General features: G+C 36.4%; 7 protein-coding genes across 7 annotated transcripts; 3 read left to right on the top strand and 4 right to left on the bottom strand.

Annotated features, from left to right (window-relative positions):
• On the top strand, positions 7–1,409 carry LOC104712355 (probable aquaporin SIP2-1). Its single transcript, XM_010429245.2, has 3 exons — positions 7–460; positions 733–993; positions 1,083–1,409. Exons 1-3 carry the CDS (start codon positions 173–175, stop codon positions 1,245–1,247), a joined length of 714 nt encoding a protein of 237 aa, XP_010427547.1. The 5' UTR covers positions 7–172; the 3' UTR covers positions 1,248–1,409.
• LOC104712356 (magnesium-protoporphyrin IX monomethyl ester [oxidative] cyclase, chloroplastic) lies at positions 1,400–3,270 on the bottom strand. Its single transcript, XM_010429246.2, has 5 exons — positions 2,729–3,270; positions 2,501–2,565; positions 2,083–2,410; positions 1,898–1,996; positions 1,400–1,813 (listed from the first exon to the last, which is right to left on the bottom strand). Exons 1-5 carry the CDS (start codon positions 3,200–3,202, stop codon positions 1,550–1,552), a joined length of 1,230 nt encoding a protein of 409 aa, XP_010427548.1. The 5' UTR covers positions 3,203–3,270; the 3' UTR covers positions 1,400–1,549.
• Positions 3,631–7,900, bottom strand: LOC104712354 (probable protein S-acyltransferase 4). The gene is made up of 6 exons (XM_010429243.2): positions 7,402–7,900; positions 6,873–7,061; positions 6,466–6,774; positions 5,610–5,843; positions 3,947–4,596; positions 3,631–3,851 (listed from the first exon to the last, which is right to left on the bottom strand). The coding sequence occupies exons 1-5, from the start codon at positions 7,456–7,458 to the stop codon at positions 3,949–3,951; spliced, it is 1,437 nt and encodes a 478-aa protein (XP_010427545.1). The 5' UTR covers positions 7,459–7,900; the 3' UTR covers positions 3,631–3,851; positions 3,947–3,948.
• On the bottom strand, positions 9,127–11,274 carry LOC104712353 (probable protein S-acyltransferase 1). Its single transcript, XM_010429241.2, has 5 exons — positions 10,922–11,274; positions 10,482–10,661; positions 10,085–10,390; positions 9,765–9,986; positions 9,127–9,677 (listed from the first exon to the last, which is right to left on the bottom strand). Exons 1-5 carry the CDS (start codon positions 10,976–10,978, stop codon positions 9,438–9,440), a joined length of 1,005 nt encoding a protein of 334 aa, XP_010427543.1. The 5' UTR covers positions 10,979–11,274; the 3' UTR covers positions 9,127–9,437.
• Positions 11,473–12,389, top strand: LOC104712350 (50S ribosomal protein 5, chloroplastic-like). The gene is made up of 2 exons (XM_010429239.2): positions 11,473–11,633; positions 11,898–12,389. The coding sequence occupies exons 1-2, from the start codon at positions 11,537–11,539 to the stop codon at positions 12,254–12,256; spliced, it is 456 nt and encodes a 151-aa protein (XP_010427541.1). The 5' UTR covers positions 11,473–11,536; the 3' UTR covers positions 12,257–12,389.
• On the bottom strand, positions 12,333–15,776 carry LOC104712351 (aladin-like). The gene is made up of 14 exons (XM_010429240.2): positions 15,514–15,776; positions 15,363–15,418; positions 15,080–15,247; positions 14,765–14,879; positions 14,582–14,681; positions 14,300–14,479; positions 14,010–14,068; positions 13,695–13,782; positions 13,524–13,605; positions 13,192–13,291; positions 13,047–13,098; positions 12,818–12,955; positions 12,620–12,707; positions 12,333–12,524 (listed from the first exon to the last, which is right to left on the bottom strand). The coding sequence occupies exons 1-14, from the start codon at positions 15,569–15,571 to the stop codon at positions 12,462–12,464; spliced, it is 1,347 nt and encodes a 448-aa protein (XP_010427542.1). The 5' UTR covers positions 15,572–15,776; the 3' UTR covers positions 12,333–12,461.
• Positions 16,958–17,880, top strand: LOC104712349 (heavy metal-associated isoprenylated plant protein 21-like). The gene is made up of 3 exons (XM_010429238.1): positions 16,958–17,073; positions 17,168–17,243; positions 17,359–17,880. The coding sequence occupies exons 1-3, from the start codon at positions 17,026–17,028 to the stop codon at positions 17,745–17,747; spliced, it is 513 nt and encodes a 170-aa protein (XP_010427540.1). The 5' UTR covers positions 16,958–17,025; the 3' UTR covers positions 17,748–17,880.

Genomic DNA, 19,492 nt, shown 5'->3' with positions numbered 1-19,492 from the left:
GCCAATCATAATAATAAATCTCGATAACCCTTTTTTTTCCCTCTTCAACGGTCCTCAATATTCCCAAAATCCCAACTCAGATCATAAAAAAGTTTACTTTAATTTTTGTCTTTTCGTTTCCTTTTCCGAGAGAATCTGGTTCTCATCGTTGGAATCGGAAAAAAAAAAATTTATGGGTCGAATCGGTTTAGTGGTATCTGATCTGGTATTGTCGTTCATGTGGATATGGGCAGGAGTTCTGGTCAACATATTAGTCCATGGAGTTCTCGGGTTTAGCCGGAAGGATGCGACCGGTGAGATCGTTCGCTATCTCTTCTCCATCATCTCCATGTTCGTTTTTGCCTTCCTTCAAAAAGTCAGCAAAGGCGGACTTTACAACCCTTTGACCGCTTTGGCTTCTGGTGTCTCCGGTGGCTTCGGCCATTTTATCTTCACTGTCGTCGTTCGAATCCCCGTCGAGGTTTTGTTTCGTTGACTTCTTTTTTTTATTTAGCTGAATTTTAAAATTGACTCTTTTCGTTAGGGACAAGTCTCAGTGATGATCCTCAATTCCTCATTATACTTGTGACATTAGATTAGGGTTTGTGTGTTGCTGTAAATTGTCAAATTACACCAAATTTTTAGGATTTTGGTGATGGATCTATCTAGGTTGTTCCCAAACATATAAAGACTTAATCTTTTGTTGTGTGATCAAAGATCATATTTTTATGTGGTTTGCGTTTTTGTTTTCAGGTAATAGGATCAATCCTTGCGGTTAAGCATGTGATTCACGTTTTCCCTGAGATTGGGAAAGGACCTAAACTAAACGTAGCAATACATCACGGTGCTTTAACAGAAGGGATACTAACATTTTTCATTGTAATGCTCTCAATGGGACTCACAAGAAAAATCCCTGGGAGTTTCTTTATGAAGACTTGGATTGGTAGTCTTGCTAAGTTAACTCTACATATTCTTGGCTCTGATCTTACCGGCGGATGCATGAACCCTGCAGCTGTATGTACCTTAAAACAAAAAGATAGTCTTGTGATTTCAAGAAACTGATCTTTGTTTTGATTGTTTGCTTTTTGTGTGAATCTTGGCAGGTAATGGGATGGGCTTATGCACGCGGTGAGCATATAACAAAAGAGCATTTACTTGTGTATTGGCTTGGACCTGTGAAGGCTACATTGCTCGCAGTTTGGTTCTTCAACGCTGTGTTTAAGCCTCTGACCGAAGAACAAGAGAAACCTAAGGCTAAATCTGAATGAGGAATGAGCTCAGCTTTCATACTTTATCCTCCTCTCTGGATAAACCTCCTCCACACAATACATAGAGGGTGGGATTGTTTCCTTTGTTCCCCGGGCATTGTGTTTTGTATGTAGCAAACTCAACTGTATCAACCAAGTTTTATAAATCTGAATTTTGATGAATCCATTGTGCAACTTGATCAAATATATGCAGTACAAGTATTTGGTTTATTGCAAAAAAAAAGAGATGTTTCTCAGTTTTGATCATTCAATTACAAGGAATCAAGAACCAGCCGTAAACTCAAGACTTGACATTGCTGCTACTAGTAGACAAGATTAGGCTCAAACTCGGCGAAATCAACAGAGCCAGACTCAACAGGAGGCATGAGATAAGCAGCCAAGATCTCAGAGGCCAAAGAAGCAACCAAAGGAATCCGCTTGAGGGTCTTGATGAAGGAAGGATCATCGGTTTGTCCTACAGCCAGCAGCTTCTCATAGCTCACAACCATTCTATCCAATTTCCTCTTGAACTCAGGGTTCTCAACATCCAGCACCGCCGGGAATATTCTTGCCGTGGTTCGGTTAGTCTGAAACAAAAGTACAACATTTTCAAAAAAGAGGGCACATAACACAGCTTTAATATTTAATCTTCTTGTTTCAAACTCCATTACCTCGATGATGACATGCATATCGAACTCCTTTGTGTTTAACCCGATACCCTCGTAGAAGTTAGTTCTTTGACAATCATTGAGGTACATTGTCACATAAACCTGCAAACCCAATCCTCTTCCTAGTTAAGCCAATGTGCAAAAACACAGTTGAAGTTGAGAATTAAAGAGAAGTTATTTTAAATTACCGAGAGGCAGAAGAAGCGAGACCAGAGCTTAGCTTGCCAGTCATTGAGGAACTGAGGCTGAGCTTTCATCAAAGCAGAGAAGAAATCTCCATGACGGTTCTCATCTTGACACCAGTTCTCAAAGTACTTGAAGATTGGGTAACACTGGAACTCAGGGTTCTCCTTGAGGTGTCTGTAGATTGTGATGTATCTCCAGTACCCGATTTTCTCGGATAAGTAAGTCGCGTAGAAGATGAATTTTGGTTTGAAGAAAGTGTACTTCCTTGCCTTTGTCAGGAAACCCAAATCAAGAGCCAAGTTGAAATCAGACAAACCCTTGTTCAAGAACCTGCAAAAAAAGAAGTTTCCTCATTCAAAAAACTAATTCAAGAACAAACACTAAGATAAAAGAGAGGCTCTTGGTGTTAAGAGATTTTACCCGGCATGTCTTGCTTCATCTCTGGACATAAGAGAGAAGATCTCAGCCACAACAGGGTTTGTTTTCTGCAATGTAATCACACATCAAACCAATATAATGAACGAATGAAACAACATCAAGTCTCGTATGTGCTCTAATTCCATCTAATCAGCATAACGTAGACAAGAAACAGCAAACCAAAGAACAACTCATAACAATTGAAACATAAATATATTATAAAAATCTCACCTTGAGTCTTCTACCAAGCTCCTTGTAAAGAAGGAAACCAGAGAACTCAGCAGTACAAGACCGCTCAAGGAACTCAACGAAGATCTGTCTGAGAGGTCCCTGCAACTTGTCAGCAGCTTCTTTAAACTCCTTGTTCCTCACGAAATGCGTCTGATTGTAATCGGTCTTGAACTCTTGAAGCAGAGCCACGAACTCTTCCTGGTTAAGGTTCTTGTTGATCTCCGTGTTGAAAAGCTGTTCCATCTCCTCGAAATCAGTCGTGTAGAACCTCGGGGTAAGAAGAGACTCCTGAATCTCTTTCTTCGTACCCTTCTTGGACTTCGAAGTGGCGGTGGTCGGAGGAGGCGGCGAGGAAGTAGCTGACATTCTGATCACGGTGGAGAAACGTCTCCCTGAGAGGTATTTGCTCGGGTTTGAGAGCTTAGGGGACGTGAATTTGGAGATGGGTTTCACCAACGCCATTTCAGCTGCCATCGATAGTGAGTTGCAGAAGCAAAGAGAGGCCGAGATAGTGAGATAAAGAGCAAAGCAGCTAGAGGAAGAAGATGAGGCTGTGTGGATTTATAACTGAGAAAAATCTCATCCAGTGAAAATCTGAATTCTGATGTGGGAGCCAGACACGTGGCGAAAAGTTATTGGTGTCTCTTGATTTTGCATTGTCTTCTTGATAATATTTTATTTTTGTGATTTCCTTATTTAACAGAACATTTTCGAAATAAAATATGTGATTTTGATATTAGAAACCATATAAAACAAATAAAATATGGATGTCAAAAAATAAAAAATGAAAATCAACCAATTAAAAAAAGAGAAAAATAATTCCGACAACAGTATACATTACAATTTGTGGTCCAAATCATTTTTATAAGGAAAAAAAGAAAAAGAGATCAAATATGTGATGCTGGTGATTTTTCCAGATGATGAGCCATTCTCTGGTTATAATTATATAAATACAACTAAAAATGAGAAATAAAAATGAAAAATCTAGAAGCTCAAACTCACAAGTCCTAAATCATTGTTATTTCTTGGATTTTGTTTGTTTCCCACAATTATATGAAACACAATTAAAAGAATTGAATGATAAAAGCACAAATCTCCCATTTCTCCAGCTTCAAGTCCTTCTCTAGCAAGTAAGAAAAGAGAGGTATATAAAGCATTATAAGGCTGAGAACTGTTTCTTCAAAAGCAAGCTAACACAGAGGTAAAAGCTTAAATTACCTCTATTTACGAAGCATTGGGGAAGTGGATTGAGGAGAGCTTGTTCCATCTTCAGATCCTGCGTTTATATTCATACCTTTATCTGTATTCCAATTTCGTTCATACCCTTCAACTTTCTCTTCATCTTCAATGGAGACTCGACCGCGTTTTCCATCATCATCACTTGAAGATCTTCTTGATTCTTCATCTTCTCCACTTCTCTCATCTTTGTTACTACTACCATTCTCATTTGTGAAAAACGGGTTAAAAGAAGGGATGATTCCCTCATTAGTATTGTGTTGATGGTGATGGTGGTGGTGATGATCCTTAGCCTTCAAGTCATCTTCCTCACAATCATCCTCAAGATCTTCATAGTTCAGATTCCGGAGAATCTCAGGGAGTGAGTAGCTCTTCCCACTCTCATCAACAATCTTTCCTCCTCCTCCCATTTCTATATCGATCTTCTCCTTGGAGCTAACAAGACTTTCACCTAGATTTGAAGTAGGAGTCTCAACCATCATCATATAATCTTCTTCCTTCACAAATGATCTAAACTTGTTCATTGATGGAGGAATCTTAGACAAAAATATTTCCCATATGTTCCCTAAAACTCCCTTGTTGTATGGATTCTCCTTCTTATCATAACGGTATCGGAAATTCTCATAAGTAGTCTGCACAAAACATATTTCACCGTTAAAACAAAACAGAGAAAGAAACAAGATTGGAATAAAGCATAGATCTTTTGTAATCACATACCTGGTTAGTGCAGATGAGATAGGAATGAAATATTGTGAGTCCTCCGACAAACCAAACGGTAATGAAGCAGTAAACTATGAGAATATCAGATAGAACATCTTTGGATATAGCTTTCCAGATGCTAATCTTCTCATCCATATGTCTTTGAAATATGTTCAACCAAGAAAACACAAACACATATATGCACAGAGTGGTTGATGTTGATATGAACATGAAGAAGAAGCGGTAGTTTCGCTGCAAGAGAATCAAAACAACTTCAAAACACACAGAGCCTATGTAACTTCTCTCATGAATGTAAAGTGATTTAGTAAACTTACCACTCCAATGCATTGGCCAACCCAAGGACAGTGANTCACTTGAAGATCTTCTTGATTCTTCATCTTCTCCACTTCTCTCATCTTTGTTACTACTACCATTCTCATTTGTGAAAAACGGGTTAAAAGAAGGGATGATTCCCTCATTAGTATTGTGTTGATGGTGATGGTGGTGGTGATGATCCTTAGCCTTCAAGTCATCTTCCTCACAATCATCCTCAAGATCTTCATAGTTCAGATTCCGGAGAATCTCAGGGAGTGAGTAGCTCTTCCCACTCTCATCAACAATCTTTCCTCCTCCTCCCATTTCTATATCGATCTTCTCCTTGGAGCTAACAAGACTTTCACCTAGGTTTGAAGTAGGAGTCTCAACCATCATCATGTAATCTTCTTCCTTCACAAATGATCTAAACTTGTTCATTGATGGAGGAATCTTAGACAAAAATATTTCCCATATGTTCCCTAAAACTCCCTTGTTGTATGGATTCTCCTTCTTATCATAACGGTATCGGAAATTCTCATAAGTAGTCTGCACAAAACATATTTCACCGTTAAAACAAAACAGAGAAAGAAACAAGATTGGAATAAAGCATAGATCTTTTGTAATCACATACCTGGTTAGTGCAGATGAGATAGGAATGAAATATTGTGAGTCCTCCGACAAACCAAACGGTAATGAAGCAGTAAACTATGAGAATATCAGATAGAACATCTTTGGATATAGCTTTCCAGATGCTAATCTTCTCATCCATATGTCTTTGAAATATGTTCAACCAAGAAAACACAAACACATATATGCACAGAGTGGTTGATGTTGATATGAACATGAAGAAGAAGCGGTAGTTTCGCTGCAAGAGAATCAAAACAACTTCAAAACACACAGAGCCTATGTAACTTCTCTCATGAATGTAAAGTGATTTAGTAAACTTACCACTCCAATGCATTGGCCAACCCAAGGACAGTGATGATCAAATCTCTGGACACAGTTGTTGCAGATAGAACAATGAGAAGCTCGAGGTGGACGGTAAAGCAAACAAGTGTCACAGAACTTCACTTTTACTGTATGTCCATTAACAGTTACATCTTTGACCCTTGGTAATCTTATATTTGGGGTTCTACCGCTAACCCATTCCATAGACGGAGTAGTTGAATCCGGTGCATCATCTGATTCCGGAGGCCTTAAACTTCTTGGCACAATTCCAGGATCTCTACTAGACGTCATCAATAGGAAAAATATAANAGATAGAACATCTTTAGATATAGCTTTCCAGATGCTAATCTTCTCATCCATATGTCTTTGAAATATGTTCAACCAAGAAAACACAAACACATATATGCACAGAGTGGTTGATGTTGATATGAACATGAAGAAGAAGCGGTAGTTTCGCTGCAAGAGAATCAAAACAACTTCAAAACACACAGAGCCTATGTAACTTCTCTCATGAATGTAAAGTGATTTAGTAAACTTACCACTCCAATGCATTGGCCAACCCAAGGACAGTGATGATCAAATCTCTGGACACAGTTGTTGCAGATAGAACAATGAGAAGCTCGAGGTGGACGGTAAAGCAAACAAGTGTCACAGAACTTCACTTTTACTGTATGTCCATTAACAGTTACATCTTTGACCCTTGGTAATCTTATATTTGGGGTTCTACCGCTAACCCATTCCATAGACGGAGTAGTTGAATCCGGTGCATCATCTGATTCCGGAGGCCTTAAACTTCTTGGCACAATTCCAGGATCTCTACTAGACGTCATCAATAGGAAAAATATAACCTGAAGTTTAAAACTATTGACACTTCAGTTTCAGAAAGCACTTTTTTAAAAAAAAACATAAATTTCATTCTAGAGAGTTTTGAAAGCAGAAGACATACCAAAATGGTGAGTATCCAAGACACGGAGAGGATTGGAATACAAATATTTGGGTTCTTGGTAAGAGGATCAGCCATTTTCATGTACATTTTGACAAAGAACATCACAGCGGGACCTAGGATCAAGATAGTTGATAGATATAGAGATGATGCATCTGGTCCAAAGATTAACCTCCCGCCACATAGAAATTTCTGTAGACAACAAAAAAAGGGAAAAATCAAAGTCAGCTTATAATCCATAAACATAGTTCTTCCAACTCAAGATACAACTAATCAGAGAATGAATAAAAAGACTCAAAGAGTCCACGGAAGGTAAAAGTTAGAAACAAGAATGTTTTGGTTCGTTCTCGCTTAATTACAAAAGTGGGAAAAGTCAAAAGACTCAAGAGTCTGAAATGCTAATAATGACTTGGACTCAAAGGAATCAAATTGAATCAAAAGGAAGTGGCGATGTTCTTATGTGATCAATCCAATCTTTTCCAGAAAAGCAAACGAAAAGCAAAGTGAATGAAACATTAATTTCAGAACTTACATTGCTTCCCCTCCAAACTTGATAAAGCCTCTTGAGTTTGGTCTCATTCCAAGCCATAACTGAGGTTCAGAGAGAGAGAGAAAAAAAAATACAAAAGAGAAGCTCCAAAAGTAAAGAAATTTTGCAATAAACCCCAGAATTAGAAACCCATAAGAGAATCCATACACAATAATGATCAGATCAGAGAAAAAGATCAATATCAAGAAGAAAACCCCAGAAACGGAAATAAAAATCTCTTTTTTTTGTCTTCCTACAAAAAAAAAAAAGATTCGTAATTTACACCCCAACACTCGAATTTGATTGTAGTTCGAGAAGGAGAAGAGAGACAGGAACACAATAAAAATGGAAGCTGTCGTCTCTCTCTCTCTCAGACTCTCTCACTCGGACGAATCGCACACAAGAAATTATATCGCTGATTTGCAAAATTGCGCGATCCCTTTTCTCTTTTTTCCCTTTTTTTGGGGGTAATAAAATATTTTTTATTTATTCGCTTATCATAACCGAATAATTAAGACATGAAGAGGAGTTAATGGGGACATTGTATGTAATTACGAAAAGGTAATTATGCGAATAAGCAAAAGCATGTATGTTTCATGTTTGTTTGTAAGAACTAACAAGGAATAATTTTCTTGTTTATCCTATAGATTAGATTTATTAGTATTTTTATAATATTGTTGTTATATATCATTGGTCGGCCAACTATATTTGTAAAATAGAATACAAAAAGGAATAAAATATAGTTAGAATGATGCAAACAATGAGCTGGTTTGAAGGTAAGTCAAATCATCCCTCAATTAAACGTGCCCTCACACATATATAGAGATTTCTTTCCATCGTTTTGTGTTTTTCCTTCTTCTCATCATTTTCATTTTTATAAACTTTTTTTCTTTTTCATTTTTATAAACTGATAGTTCGTTATATGAATGTTTTCAAAGGAAGTCGTAAGACTCTAACATCTAGAAGCCATAAACGAGGAGAGAGCAGCCAATGTGAATATTAAAAACGTTACAGATTAACATAACGTTTCAAGCAAATAAATATATGGCCAAAATCCCATTAATCAGAACTTAAAACAATATTTATTCCAAAGATGAGACCGAATAAAATTGTAACGAAAAAATATGTTATACTTGGTTTGAACATATTTAAATTAAAATATTTTTATATTGAAAAACTTTGGTTAAATCAAACACTATACCTAAAACATTATAACGGACTAAAAATAATCTTAAGTGCGATACAAGACTGAACAAAACAGAGCATTCTTTAACCATTCATGTTGTTTCTGTCTTTGCTAACAACCAAAAGCATCAAGAAATAAGGAAAGTAGAAGATGTGTCGGAGAAAGCCTTGTCTTGTAGACGAGGAAGCGTAAGGGATGATAAGTATAGCATCAGGACTATACCAAGAAGGCTGAATCTATGGCTAATATAAGATGGGAAAACCACAAGAGTAACTCTAGCCACAGAGGCTATCGGCATTGGTACGAGAGCCGTTAACAGAAGTGGTAAAGCTAGTTGAGTTGAATAGCTTTCTTTGACAGTTAATTAGTTACCACAGAACTGCACATTGCAATGTTGCTGAACAACAGAAATACCTTAAAATTCAACTCATTGACCAATGCAGCCATGCCTAAATCTAGAGCAGAACTGATGTAACCACCAGGTAATTTCAAACTCAAACCTGCAGCAAAGGTCACCATTAATAAAATAAAGTTGGAGACAATGAGATACACACCAAGTTTAAATTTACCTGTAACACAAGAAACCGCTATATACACCAATTCTCCTAATTCCTATTCTTATTGCGAGAGAGTTTTATTAAAAAAATCTTATCGACGTGTAAAGACAGAGAGAGAGCTACATGGCTTTGAATTAAAGAATTAAATTTACACATGTTTGTCCTTTTCTTTGCTCTATCTTGGTCTCAAATCCACGCTCGAGTTTCTCCTCATATATTTGCTGGTTCTTGGTAAACCAAACCAATCGCTATGGCGCCTTCATCCACACTTGAATTCTTAATAGCCACCACTGTTGTTACCGTACTCCAAGCTTACCACTGCTCATTTTCGTGTTTTGAGGGCCCAAGTTTCTTCCTAGCTTAGATGTGATGGATCCGACCTCCACATCGTCTTCTTCTTCTAGTGCCCAATCTCTGAAATTGATCAAAGGTGGTGGGATCTTTGCAAAAAACAACTCCTTAAAGTTCTCTAAGATCCCCTTTCGGTAAGGGTTTTCCTTCTTGTCGTAATGGTACCGGAAATTCTCACAGGTCGTCTGCAAACATCACAAAAGAATCAGACCTATATAGTGATAGCTAATAAATCAAGTTCACTTGTTGCAAAAAAAGCTAAAGAAACTTGCCTGGTTGGTGCAGATTAGGTAGAAGTGGAAGACACTAAGTCCACCAACAAACCAGACGGAAACAAAGCAGTAGAGACCAAGAACACCTAATATTAAGTCATCAGCGAGGACAACATAGAAGTCCCCATGGACTTTAAGCATACTGATCCATGAGAAGACAAAGACGTAGATACAGAGGAGGGTTGAACATGATAAGAAACAGACGAAGAATGGATAGTTACGCTGCAAAGAAGCCCGTGGATAAACATATCAACACTCACATATCGTATTCAGCTATATGTCTTTGGAAGTGAGAAAAAGAATTTTCCAGTAAGACTTACCAAGGCAATGCACTGACCTACCCATGGACAGTGATGATCAAACCTTTGGACACAGTTGTTGCAGATAGAGCAGTGAAAGGCACGTGGAGGACGGTATAGGAGACAAGTATCACAGAACTTCACTTTAACGGTGAAACCATTCACCAATACATCTCTAGTCCGAGGTAACTTAACATTTCCTAATTTGTTACTCACCCATTCTGTAGATTGGGTGATAACATCAGGAATCTCTGACTCAGGCACTTCTTTGTTCCTTGGGATAATCCCGGGGTCTCTCGATGATGTCAAGAAGAGAAAAGTGAAATCCTGCATACAAAGGAAGAAGTTAAGAGTTTGGCTCTAGGTATAATAATCTCTCTTACAAAAGTAAAGTAAAGAGTAAAAATGCTTTACATACCATGAATGTGAGAAGAATTGCACCAATCAAAATCTGAGAATGAAACAAAGGGTGACGACGTCTAATCAAAAAAGCCATCCTGATGCAGAATGTGATAGCTGGTCCTCCTATCATACATATGGTCAAAAGAAGCGAAGATGCATCCGGACCAAACACTAATCTTCCCCCACAGTAGAATTTCTGAAACACCAATAACAATAGAGAAAATAATCTTCAGACTATGATGATTTCATATAGACAGAATCTAAACTATACAAGGCTAAAACTTTATAGAGATAATCTTAAAATTTTTATGTTCTTCAAACTCTAGAGCTAGCACAGAGAAAGCAGCAGAAGCAATTGCGAGCATTTGGCTCATTGTCAAGATTGCTTAAAAAAAATCCACAATTTGGCATAAAAATGTAGACTTTGTGTGAGATCATCATCACCAAAAAGCTTACATTTTTGCCGGGCCAGACTTGATAGAATCTTTTTCGTTCAGGACTCTGAGATGACATGGGCGTTAACGTTTGAGAAGAGAACCTAAAAAGATGTTCTTCTCTTTTTCCAATCTCAGAATCCGCGGCCAATTGGATGAAACCGGCGATTTCCAAAACCGTTCCCTCCTCCGATCCTCACCTTTTCTTCTTCTTCTTCTTCTTCCTCTGATTATGGTTTCTGTTTGAGAGAAACAAACGAGAGATGAGTTTCTCTCTTCTCTCTCTCTCTCTTCATAGATTTGTCCTCCGCCATTAGAAGTTCCTCAACACCAACATCATTCTCTGGAACATCCTTAACTTAGCTTTCTCGCCCTTTTAAGCACTGGCACCGCCACGTGTCATGACTCACAATTCTAATGTCTATAAACGGTCACCTATTCCGGTTTATCGAAAATGTTAAGAATTAAATTCAAACCAAACCAAAAATCGGATTTTACCGGATCAACTCAATATGAACCGGATCAATCCAATCCGTTCGTTGAGAAGACGCAGAGAGTTAAAAAAAGCTTATCCAGAAGAAAACTAATAAACTTGAAATGAAAAAGAACTGAAGACGAACTCTTCCATTAGACGGAGATGGCTCTTCTCTGCTTCAATTCTCTCCCTTCTCTCTCTTCTTCTTCTTCGTCTTCTCCGCCGCGTCTTCTTCAACCTTCGTCTTTCGCTTCACAAGGTAATGCCTTTTCCACTCGTTTCTAGTCTTTGACATTTTCGCTTTTGCTTCGTTTTGCCGACCATTAGAGACCCATGAAGCCGAATTCGAGATCCTAGGCTAATTCAATTCTGGGTTTTCGAGAAAAAAGATAACTTTTGTTTTAGGGGTGTGAGGTTTTAGACTGAAGAGATCGAAGTAGGCTTTGGTTGAGGCATTTAATCGAACACTTGGGAAACTTGTAATGCTCTGATCTTTTGTGTTTCTTCGTTGTATAATTGTCAGTTTTGAGCCTTAAAACCAACGCTGTCGAGTCCAAGAACCGAGTCTCTCTCAGTTCTTACAGCTTGAGCAGTAGCCATGGAAGAGCTGCAGCAATTGTGGTGAAGGCGTCTGCTTCTGGCCTTGACGGTGCTGAGCCCGAGAGCAATGAGGAACCAAAGACTGTCGTTGCTTCTGTTCCAGTTGATAAACTACCATTGGAATCAAAAGAAGCTAAAGAGAAACTGCTCTTGGAACTGAGGCTGAAGATGAAGCTGGCCAAGAAGATTAGGCTACGTAGGAAACGTCTGGTTCGTAAGCGTAGGATGAGGAAGAAGGGTCGATGGCCACCTTCGAAGATGAAGAAAAACAAGAATGTCTAAGTGCCTCAACTGTTTGATGCTTTTCTTATTTGTTTGTTTCTGTAATGTTCTTTTTGGTGTTCAAGGACCATTAATGTACTTCAAATGCAACCCTTGTTTTTGGATTTAACTTCGAGATGAGTTCTTTAAAGAAGCCATTCGTCTACATAAAGTAACCAGTCTATCAATATAACCAGAATGTTTGGAAACTTGCACCATTTGGCTACTAAGGAAGAACATGTGAGCGAAAGATGAGAGGATAGGTGCAACAGAATCCGGTGCTCCAACACTGCAACACAATATGTTTGAAAGGTTGATTAACTAACTGATTCCATCTATCTAAATACTTTGGCATGAAAAGACTTAATTAGGCATATGGCTTACCACGGAAAGGAGTGGACCTTGCTTGAACTTGTCATGGAATGAAAAGGAGAGAGCTTTTGGGTTTTCTCCAGGTCCTCTGATGAAACCGCTGTAATCATAAAAGCATGAAGATTTGTTTGTTTATCGATTTAGACAATGCAAACCTACATAAAAGGAGGGCAAAACAGATGGAATGGATAAGCAGAAGGAAGTACTTACACTAGTGATGCTGATACAATGGGTGTCCTTCTAGTGTCGTAGATGGCAATCAATCCTTTGTAACTGTCATCGCCTCCTTTATACGACACAGCCAATCGTTCCCCAGATGCATCCCATGCTATATTTTTGATTCCCTCACTGGTTAATTCAGTTTAAGAAACAACAATATCAGGAAATAAATTAGAGAAAGGCCTTTCCGGGTTTATTCAACAACAACCAAACAATTTCCCAGCCAGTCTGGGAAGTAATCTCTGGCAATTCAACCGGTAAAAGATGGGCATCTGATAGTAAACCAAAAAGAAACAGAGGTTTAGTATGGTAACTGGCAAGTACTTCTAGTAGTATAGGCAAAAGACTTTGAAGTTTCGACATACCCAAGGATGGTGGCTTGGATGAGAAATGAACTGAGCCCAGTGTTGAAGATTTCGAAAACGAAATCAAGATAAACCGTCCTTCAGGATCCCATATTGCACCCTATCAAAGTTAGTATCAAGAAGTATAACAGCTTAGTCCATTTAAGAAGATGAAACACAGTTGCAAATTCATACATAAAGGAAGGGAAATGAATGCTTAGTAAACAGAATGAAGTATGCGCACATATGCAATGCATACAACACTAGCAACGTTGACCCATCCAACAAAATCACTTTTAGCAATACGCTACTGCATATCTCACTATCCAATGTGAGATCACGATTGAACTTACCGTGACAGATCCAGATCCAGTTGACAAAGACCAAGGCTCAGATGTCCATGTGTTTGTTTCCCAAAGGCAAAACGTCCCATCACTGTGACAAAAAAAACATTTGATTAGCAAACACATCAAACGGGAGGCTACTTTCCACATCTCTGAATAGAAAGAGAGTTGATGTCTTACAATCTTGCTGCAAAGAAGTAGTCTCCTGTAGGTGACCATTTGAGCATTGATATGCCGCCTAGTCCCCGTCGAATAGGTGTCCCCGCTCCTGGAAGATGTATAAAGATCACTTTCAGAAACAAGGAACTCAATCCACTTGAGCAAGATACAGTTTCTCATATCTCAACTTAAGAAACAGGTTGTAAGAGAAAGAAAACAAGTTCTGTCGACAACTGTTTGGGCTTGATTTACTGATACATCGCAAGAAGGATAAATGTTCAAATATTTGCATGCTATTATGCACTAAGAAAGTGTTCTAAATTGTCCTTCTATTACCTTGAGAAACATCCCATATGGTGAAAGATGAGCTGTCATATGAGGCTGATGCTAAATATGTGAAAATAGGTCAAGGAATAACAGAATGGACTAAGTTAGGGACTCCTGTGATGCAAAAACTAGAAAAGATCCAAGAAAATCCAACTACTTTCCCAGCAAATGCCTACCTGAGATTCAGTTTGGTAAACAACTATGGTAACTGAAATGATCTTGAAAACATGTGCAATTAACTAACAACACCAAAATGAAGTAAAGCGAAACAGTTGTAGCAGAAAACTAATTAAGGATATCTTCCACAGGGGCTCCATGAGAGAGCACTAATTTGCTCATCATTATGACCCCGAAGAAAGTCGACCAAAATCCAGCGAGTTCCAGATCCTCGAGATAGACTTCCCCTCAGCGCGGAACCACCGGATCTAACCAATGCCATATTACCTGGATAAGAAGCAGCCCATATGCATATTCCTCCCCTGTTTTAATGGAACAGATGTCACAGTAGAATCAAACTTAGTAATCTATGAAACTAGCTATTCTAGAAAGTAGACAGTATCAGAAGGTCAATATATACACACCTACAGGCTACGGACAGGGATTTTCCACCATTTGGCCTCCAGGCAAGGGCTTTAACACTTCTCTGGGAATCACTTGTCAAAATGCAAGGTTCTTTCTCATCTGTTCAAAAGAAGAATATGAAACTGTATGCACACTCCGGCCCATGTGCACTAGGAATCAAGAATTGAATTTAAAAAACAGACCTTTGTCCTCATAATCACGAATTGTAACTTGATTTGCACCGGATATAAAGGCAAGAATATGCTTCCCCTGATGCCAACTCACTCCTTGAAGATCAATCTCTGAGAGGAGAGTTACCTAAAAATGAAACGGTTTGAAATTGTAGAGACCATCCATCCTAAAACATCTTTTTAAAAACCTATCAATTCTCTTAGATACATAATAAAAGATAAGTATTTTGTAACTAACCATCACAAAAAAAGCTAAGCCTTGTTCAGTCTACCAAATAAACTAACAAACACATAGAAATCAACCAAATTGACAAACAAAATTCTTACATCGGTGGGTTGTAAAATCTGTTTAAGAGAGTCTGCAACCATGGTTTGAAGAGTAGCCACTAGTCCTTTTCTATCAACATTTTCTTCTCTATCTACATTCTCTTGTCCTTCATTTGCCTGCAGAGGGCTAGGTGTAGAGTCGAACGAAACAGGGCTAAACACCATTCCCTGTGATCAACCAAAACACCCCCCAAATTTGTCAAGACAACACTTTAGCTATCTACAAGAATGGTATCAAGCTATATGAAATCAGGAATGAAAACAAAAAAAAAAAAAAACATACGAGGAGTTTTCCATAAGTCTCTTGAGCTCGATCATCAGACAAGTTCTGACCCGTAACTGCATCCAACCATTAGCTCAGACGAAGTTTCGAAAAGCCCTAAAATAGACTAGAGAAGATAAACTCAGAAAGGAAGAAAGCTTTAAGTACATACTCAAGTCTCTGTTGATCTCGCAGACGGTGACGGAACCGGGAGGAGGAAAAGATGCCATTGTCCTTTCTTCTCTAAGTGTGTTGTAGAATCCGCAATTTCAAATTGAACTCAGTGACTTGGAAGTTTTGTTCGGTGTTCGAATCTACAGCAATTACTTATCTGCCCAATTTTAGGTGGATTAGACTCGCGATAAGCGGAGAATTGCGACGGAGATTCGCCGGAGAAACGGAGAGGAGAGAATTGGACTAGACTGAGAGGTTTTGATTTTTTGAAGAATTAGGGGTTTATTTATTTATTTTGAACTTGTTCTTGTTTCTGGACCGGGACTTAACCGGGCATAAAATTTATAAATCGAGGAATTGAGTTACAGCCGGACCGGACCGGATTAGTCCATCCTCACATAGTTACATTCTTGTATTATATTTTTAGGTTCAAGAAATTGTAATGGTTTTTGATTAAGCTTCTTCTCGGTAATTACGTTAACACAAAATTCAAAGGCTTTATTCTTTTTTTTCCCCTTTTCTTCGACTGTAACTTATAGAATACACAAGTGAGACAAGTTGCATATATCATATAATGTGTTGTGTTGCCCTTTTGATTTTGTTTTCATTAGTGGTAAAGCGAGTTATATATTTGTTTCCGTGTTTCGATTGTTAAACCTTACAAAAAAAATATTTGTTTGCTATTTTTATCTACTTGCCAATGTCATATTCATATTGTTGGAATCATTTTCGTTATTTTTCGTTTCAAATATAGTTTTTAAAAAAAATAACTCTTATATTCACGCACCAGAAGCCAAGAAGTCGATTCTGAACAATATGAGAGAATCTGGCAGACGGCAGTTCCAGCATGTATTTGTACAAATATTTGTCTATTCACACGACTTACTTCCTATTTAATCAGCTAATATGTGTCTGTGTTCTGTATACATCTGGTAGGCATGGAGATCTTGACTTTTGAATATGGGTGCCACTTCGGTTCGTGTTGCCTAGAAATCAAAACTAATCAAAAATTAGCTTGGACGGTTTTATTTTTTCAATAGCCAACGAATCTAAATTTCAAGAAAATAAATGTAGATTATTTTTTATTTTTTGTTAAATCGTCTCGAATGTCTTAAATCTACCGGATAAAAATAACGACTGAAACATTTTAAGCTAATGCCTTAATTCTCTGGTATACGATATAATTATATTGGTAAACCCTTACGCTAGTAATTAATAAGACACAATAATTAAAAAATGTAAAACTCTGGCGACACCGAAATAATACAAGATATATAGTATAATGTGTAAAGACTTAGGACATAAGCTTTTTGCATCTCAGAAGACGCAAACGCGGTTTCTTGGAATCACACACCAAGTGTTTCTAATACGCGCAGACGTTTATACACCTATATAAGCATATCTTATACACGTTGATTATATTACACAACCAAAATATCACATTGAAAGCAAGAAGATTTTCTTAAGACAAAACGTGAGGCTCGGGAAAAAAAAAAACATAATCAAGACAATGCTTGACTGGATACATGGAAACTCTCGGTTACCAATTGCCCTATCTGTACGTTGCCATCTATTTCTTTGCTCGATGATGTCCTTCTCCACGTCGTGTTTTCCTCATTTTCTAATGTTTAATTTGTTCTTTTGTTATAAAGATTGTGGAGCTTTTGGTAGATATGGATTGCCAAGGATGTGAAAGGAAGGTTCGAAGAGCCATTTCCAAACTCGATGGTAAGAACTATATAGAAATAAGTATATATAGATTTGATTATTATCGTTATACAATCATTTTTAGTCTTAATGCATATTGATATAGTTAACAGTCTAATAATCAAATCTTGTGTAGGAGTGGACACGGTAGAGATAGACGTGGATCGACAAAAAGTGACGGTCACGGGATACGTCGATCGGGAAGATGTTCTAAATATGGTGAAACGAACAGGACGAACAGCTGAGTTCTGGCCTTTTCCTTACAATGGATATTACGGTGATTATTATACATATCCTTCTCAGCATTTAGAACAATCGGATCAGAAGATATATCATCATCAGGCAGAGAATACTTTTTCATATAGTGGAAAGTATGATTTCTATAACGAACATCAAAATATAGACAACTCTTCTTCTATCAACGGTTATTATCCTCGTCCCTCCCAGAAAGCTCAACCTACTATTGATGAAAATGCTCTTCATCTTTTTAGCGATGACAATGTACATGCTTGTAGTGTCATGTGATTTTGTATTATTTCTGACGTGGGATTTGTATCATTCTTTCATTCATCTATTCAATTTATTCATTTTGTTAATGTCACAAAATCATTATACTTTTTCTCTTAAATGTAAGCTTGTTTGATAAATTTCATCTTAAGTTTCGCTTTAAGCTAATTTTGTTTCAATAGTTAAATATTTCCATATTTTAGAATCTGAATCATCATATATATAAAAGTAGAGTTTCAGTCTCTCCTTATTGGTCCACTTGGCAATGCAATTTTAATAAAAAAAAATATATTAAAACACAAATTTAAAACAATTAATTTTCACATTTAACTCACATAATATAAAACTGGAATCTTTATAGCTTCTCCCTATAAATTAAGCATTAACTTTATTTCTCTACTAAGTTGTATTAATCAATTGTATTAAAACAAAACAATAAATTAGAATTGTAACTCTCATTTTTCTAAATATAATTTTCATCATTTCTCTTCCTATAAATACTCATTATCTTATTCTCTTAGTCTATCACTATTTCATTCTCTCATCTTCTTCCACTACTCTCAAATCTCTTTTTTTGTTTTGTTTTGTATTTTTTTGTTATTGTTGTTGTATGGGTTATAAAAAATCAAATCAAATATCATTGTAAAAGCTTAGTTTTAGAGTTTGTATGATATGTATATCTTATATATTTATTTTAATCTTTTAAAATGTTTATCTCCATTTTCTATTTTATATTAACATCTTATAAGTCATTATTTTCATACTTCCTTACAATATTCACCACACAATAAGATCATAAAGTTGAAATGATCCATATGTAATTATCTATTATGTCTCTGGTTATCTCACATATTCATGTATCATTTTAAATAATTTATAAAGATCAATATAATATTTAAAGATCAATATAATTATCCATTTATCCATTTATAAAGACTATTTTGTTTTGTGATCCAATTGTTAAATCTGCAGAGATCAATATAATATATATATATATATATATATTTTTTTTTTTATGATTTGAGGTTTTTGAAAACAAAAAGAACATAATTAAAAAATTGGTTTTTTGTGTCTTTAATCAAAATAAAAAATGATCCAAAAAACAAAACATATTCAACTGGAACTTAAATATAAAAATAAAATATAATTTTAAAAATATCATTTCACTAAATTCTCTAAAGATGAAACCATTAGTATGAAATCTAGCACTATAAATTAAATTGATGAGTGAAAACCAAAAAAATATAAGTTATCCTTGGGATTTTAAAAATTATTGAGATTGAAGAATTCATATAATTTTATAAGAAAACTAATTTAGTTTGTCACTTAAAAAGTAATATTTTTTATTTTGAAATATTATGTGTAAGTGTTGAGTTTATATCAACAAACAACCAAATCATGTGAATTTTGATTCAGCCACTTGGTATTCCTTTTATTTTAGGTTATAAAAAATTAAAATATTTATTTATAATTAAAGACATGTAACTCCATTTAACTCAAATGTAACTTCTATCCAATAATTGTACATTAATTCATTCCTCCTACTAACTTATTATCTTTCAAGAGAAATTATTTTTGGTTAAATTTTAATATTTTTTATTTATTTTGGTTGGCTAAATTAATATATTTCTCATGTAAAATTATTGTTTATAATATATTTCTCATTCTACTATAACTGAAAATAAAATAAATTATGCATTAATCATATTCTACCATTTAATTTTATTCAAACACAATAAATTACTATTGTAACTCCATAGTTC

Source organism: Camelina sativa, chromosome 9, assembly GCF_000633955.1.
Source record: "Camelina sativa cultivar DH55 chromosome 9, Cs, whole genome shotgun sequence".
Taxonomy (NCBI): Eukaryota; Viridiplantae; Streptophyta; class Magnoliopsida; order Brassicales; family Brassicaceae; genus Camelina; species Camelina sativa.
The sequence above is the reverse complement of the archived record's forward strand: the minus strand, read 5'-3'. Positions and strand labels throughout refer to the sequence as shown.

Excerpts from the sequence above, each read along its gene's own strand:
- LOC104712355 (XM_010429245.2), top strand. The coding sequence starts at position 173 with ATGGGTCGAATCGGTTTAGTGGTATCTGATCTGGTATTGTCGTTCATG. Across the intron at positions 461-732 it reads TCGTTCGAATCCCCGTCGAG|GTAATAGGATCAATCCTTGC; the intron begins GTTTTGTTTCGT and ends TTTTGTTTTCAG. Across the intron at positions 994-1,082 it reads GATGCATGAACCCTGCAGCT|GTAATGGGATGGGCTTATGC; the intron begins GTATGTACCTTA and ends GAATCTTGGCAG.
- LOC104712353 (XM_010429241.2), bottom strand. The coding sequence starts at position 10,978 with ATGTCATCTCAGAGTCCTGAACGAAAAAGATTCTATCAAGTCTGGCCC. Across the intron at positions 10,662-10,921 it reads AAGTCTGGCCCGGCAAAAAT|AAATTCTACTGTGGGGGAAG; the intron begins GTAAGCTTTTTG and ends TTGGTGTTTCAG. Across the intron at positions 9,678-9,764 it reads ACCTAATCTGCACCAACCAG|ACGACCTGTGAGAATTTCCG; the intron begins GCAAGTTTCTTT and ends TGATGTTTGCAG.
- LOC104712349 (XM_010429238.1), top strand. The coding sequence starts at position 17,026 with ATGCTTGACTGGATACATGGAAACTCTCGGTTACCAATTGCCCTATCT. Across the intron at positions 17,074-17,167 it reads GGTTACCAATTGCCCTATCT|ATTGTGGAGCTTTTGGTAGA; the intron begins GTACGTTGCCAT and ends TTTGTTATAAAG. Across the intron at positions 17,244-17,358 it reads AGCCATTTCCAAACTCGATG|GAGTGGACACGGTAGAGATA; the intron begins GTAAGAACTATA and ends AATCTTGTGTAG.
- LOC104712354 (XM_010429243.2), bottom strand. The coding sequence starts at position 7,458 with ATGGCTTGGAATGAGACCAAACTCAAGAGGCTTTATCAAGTTTGGAGG. Across the intron at positions 5,844-6,465 it reads TTGGCCAATGCATTGGAGTG|CGAAACTACCGCTTCTTCTT; the intron begins GTAAGTTTACTA and ends ATTCTCTTGCAG. Across the intron at positions 4,597-5,609 it reads ATCTCATCTGCACTAACCAG|ACTACTTATGAGAATTTCCG; the intron begins GTATGTGATTAC and ends TGTTTTGTGCAG.
- LOC104712356 (XM_010429246.2), bottom strand. The coding sequence starts at position 3,202 with ATGGCAGCTGAAATGGCGTTGGTGAAACCCATCTCCAAATTCACGTCC. Across the intron at positions 1,997-2,082 it reads CTCGCTTCTTCTGCCTCTCG|GTTTATGTGACAATGTACCT; the intron begins GTAATTTAAAAT and ends TTGGGTTTGCAG. Across the intron at positions 1,814-1,897 it reads ATATGCATGTCATCATCGAG|ACTAACCGAACCACGGCAAG; the intron begins GTAATGGAGTTT and ends CTTTTGTTTCAG.
- LOC104712351 (XM_010429240.2), bottom strand. The coding sequence starts at position 15,571 with ATGGCATCTTTTCCTCCTCCCGGTTCCGTCACCGTCTGCGAGATCAAC. Across the intron at positions 14,880-15,079 it reads AGATTTTACAACCCACCGAT|GTAACTCTCCTCTCAGAGAT; the intron begins GTAAGAATTTTG and ends TTTCATTTTTAG. Across the intron at positions 13,606-13,694 it reads TACTTCTTTGCAGCAAGATT|TGATGGGACGTTTTGCCTTT; the intron begins GTAAGACATCAA and ends TTTTTGTCACAG.
- LOC104712350 (XM_010429239.2), top strand. The coding sequence starts at position 11,537 with ATGGCTCTTCTCTGCTTCAATTCTCTCCCTTCTCTCTCTTCTTCTTCT. Across the intron at positions 11,634-11,897 it reads TTCGTCTTTCGCTTCACAAG|TTTTGAGCCTTAAAACCAAC; the intron begins GTAATGCCTTTT and ends TATAATTGTCAG.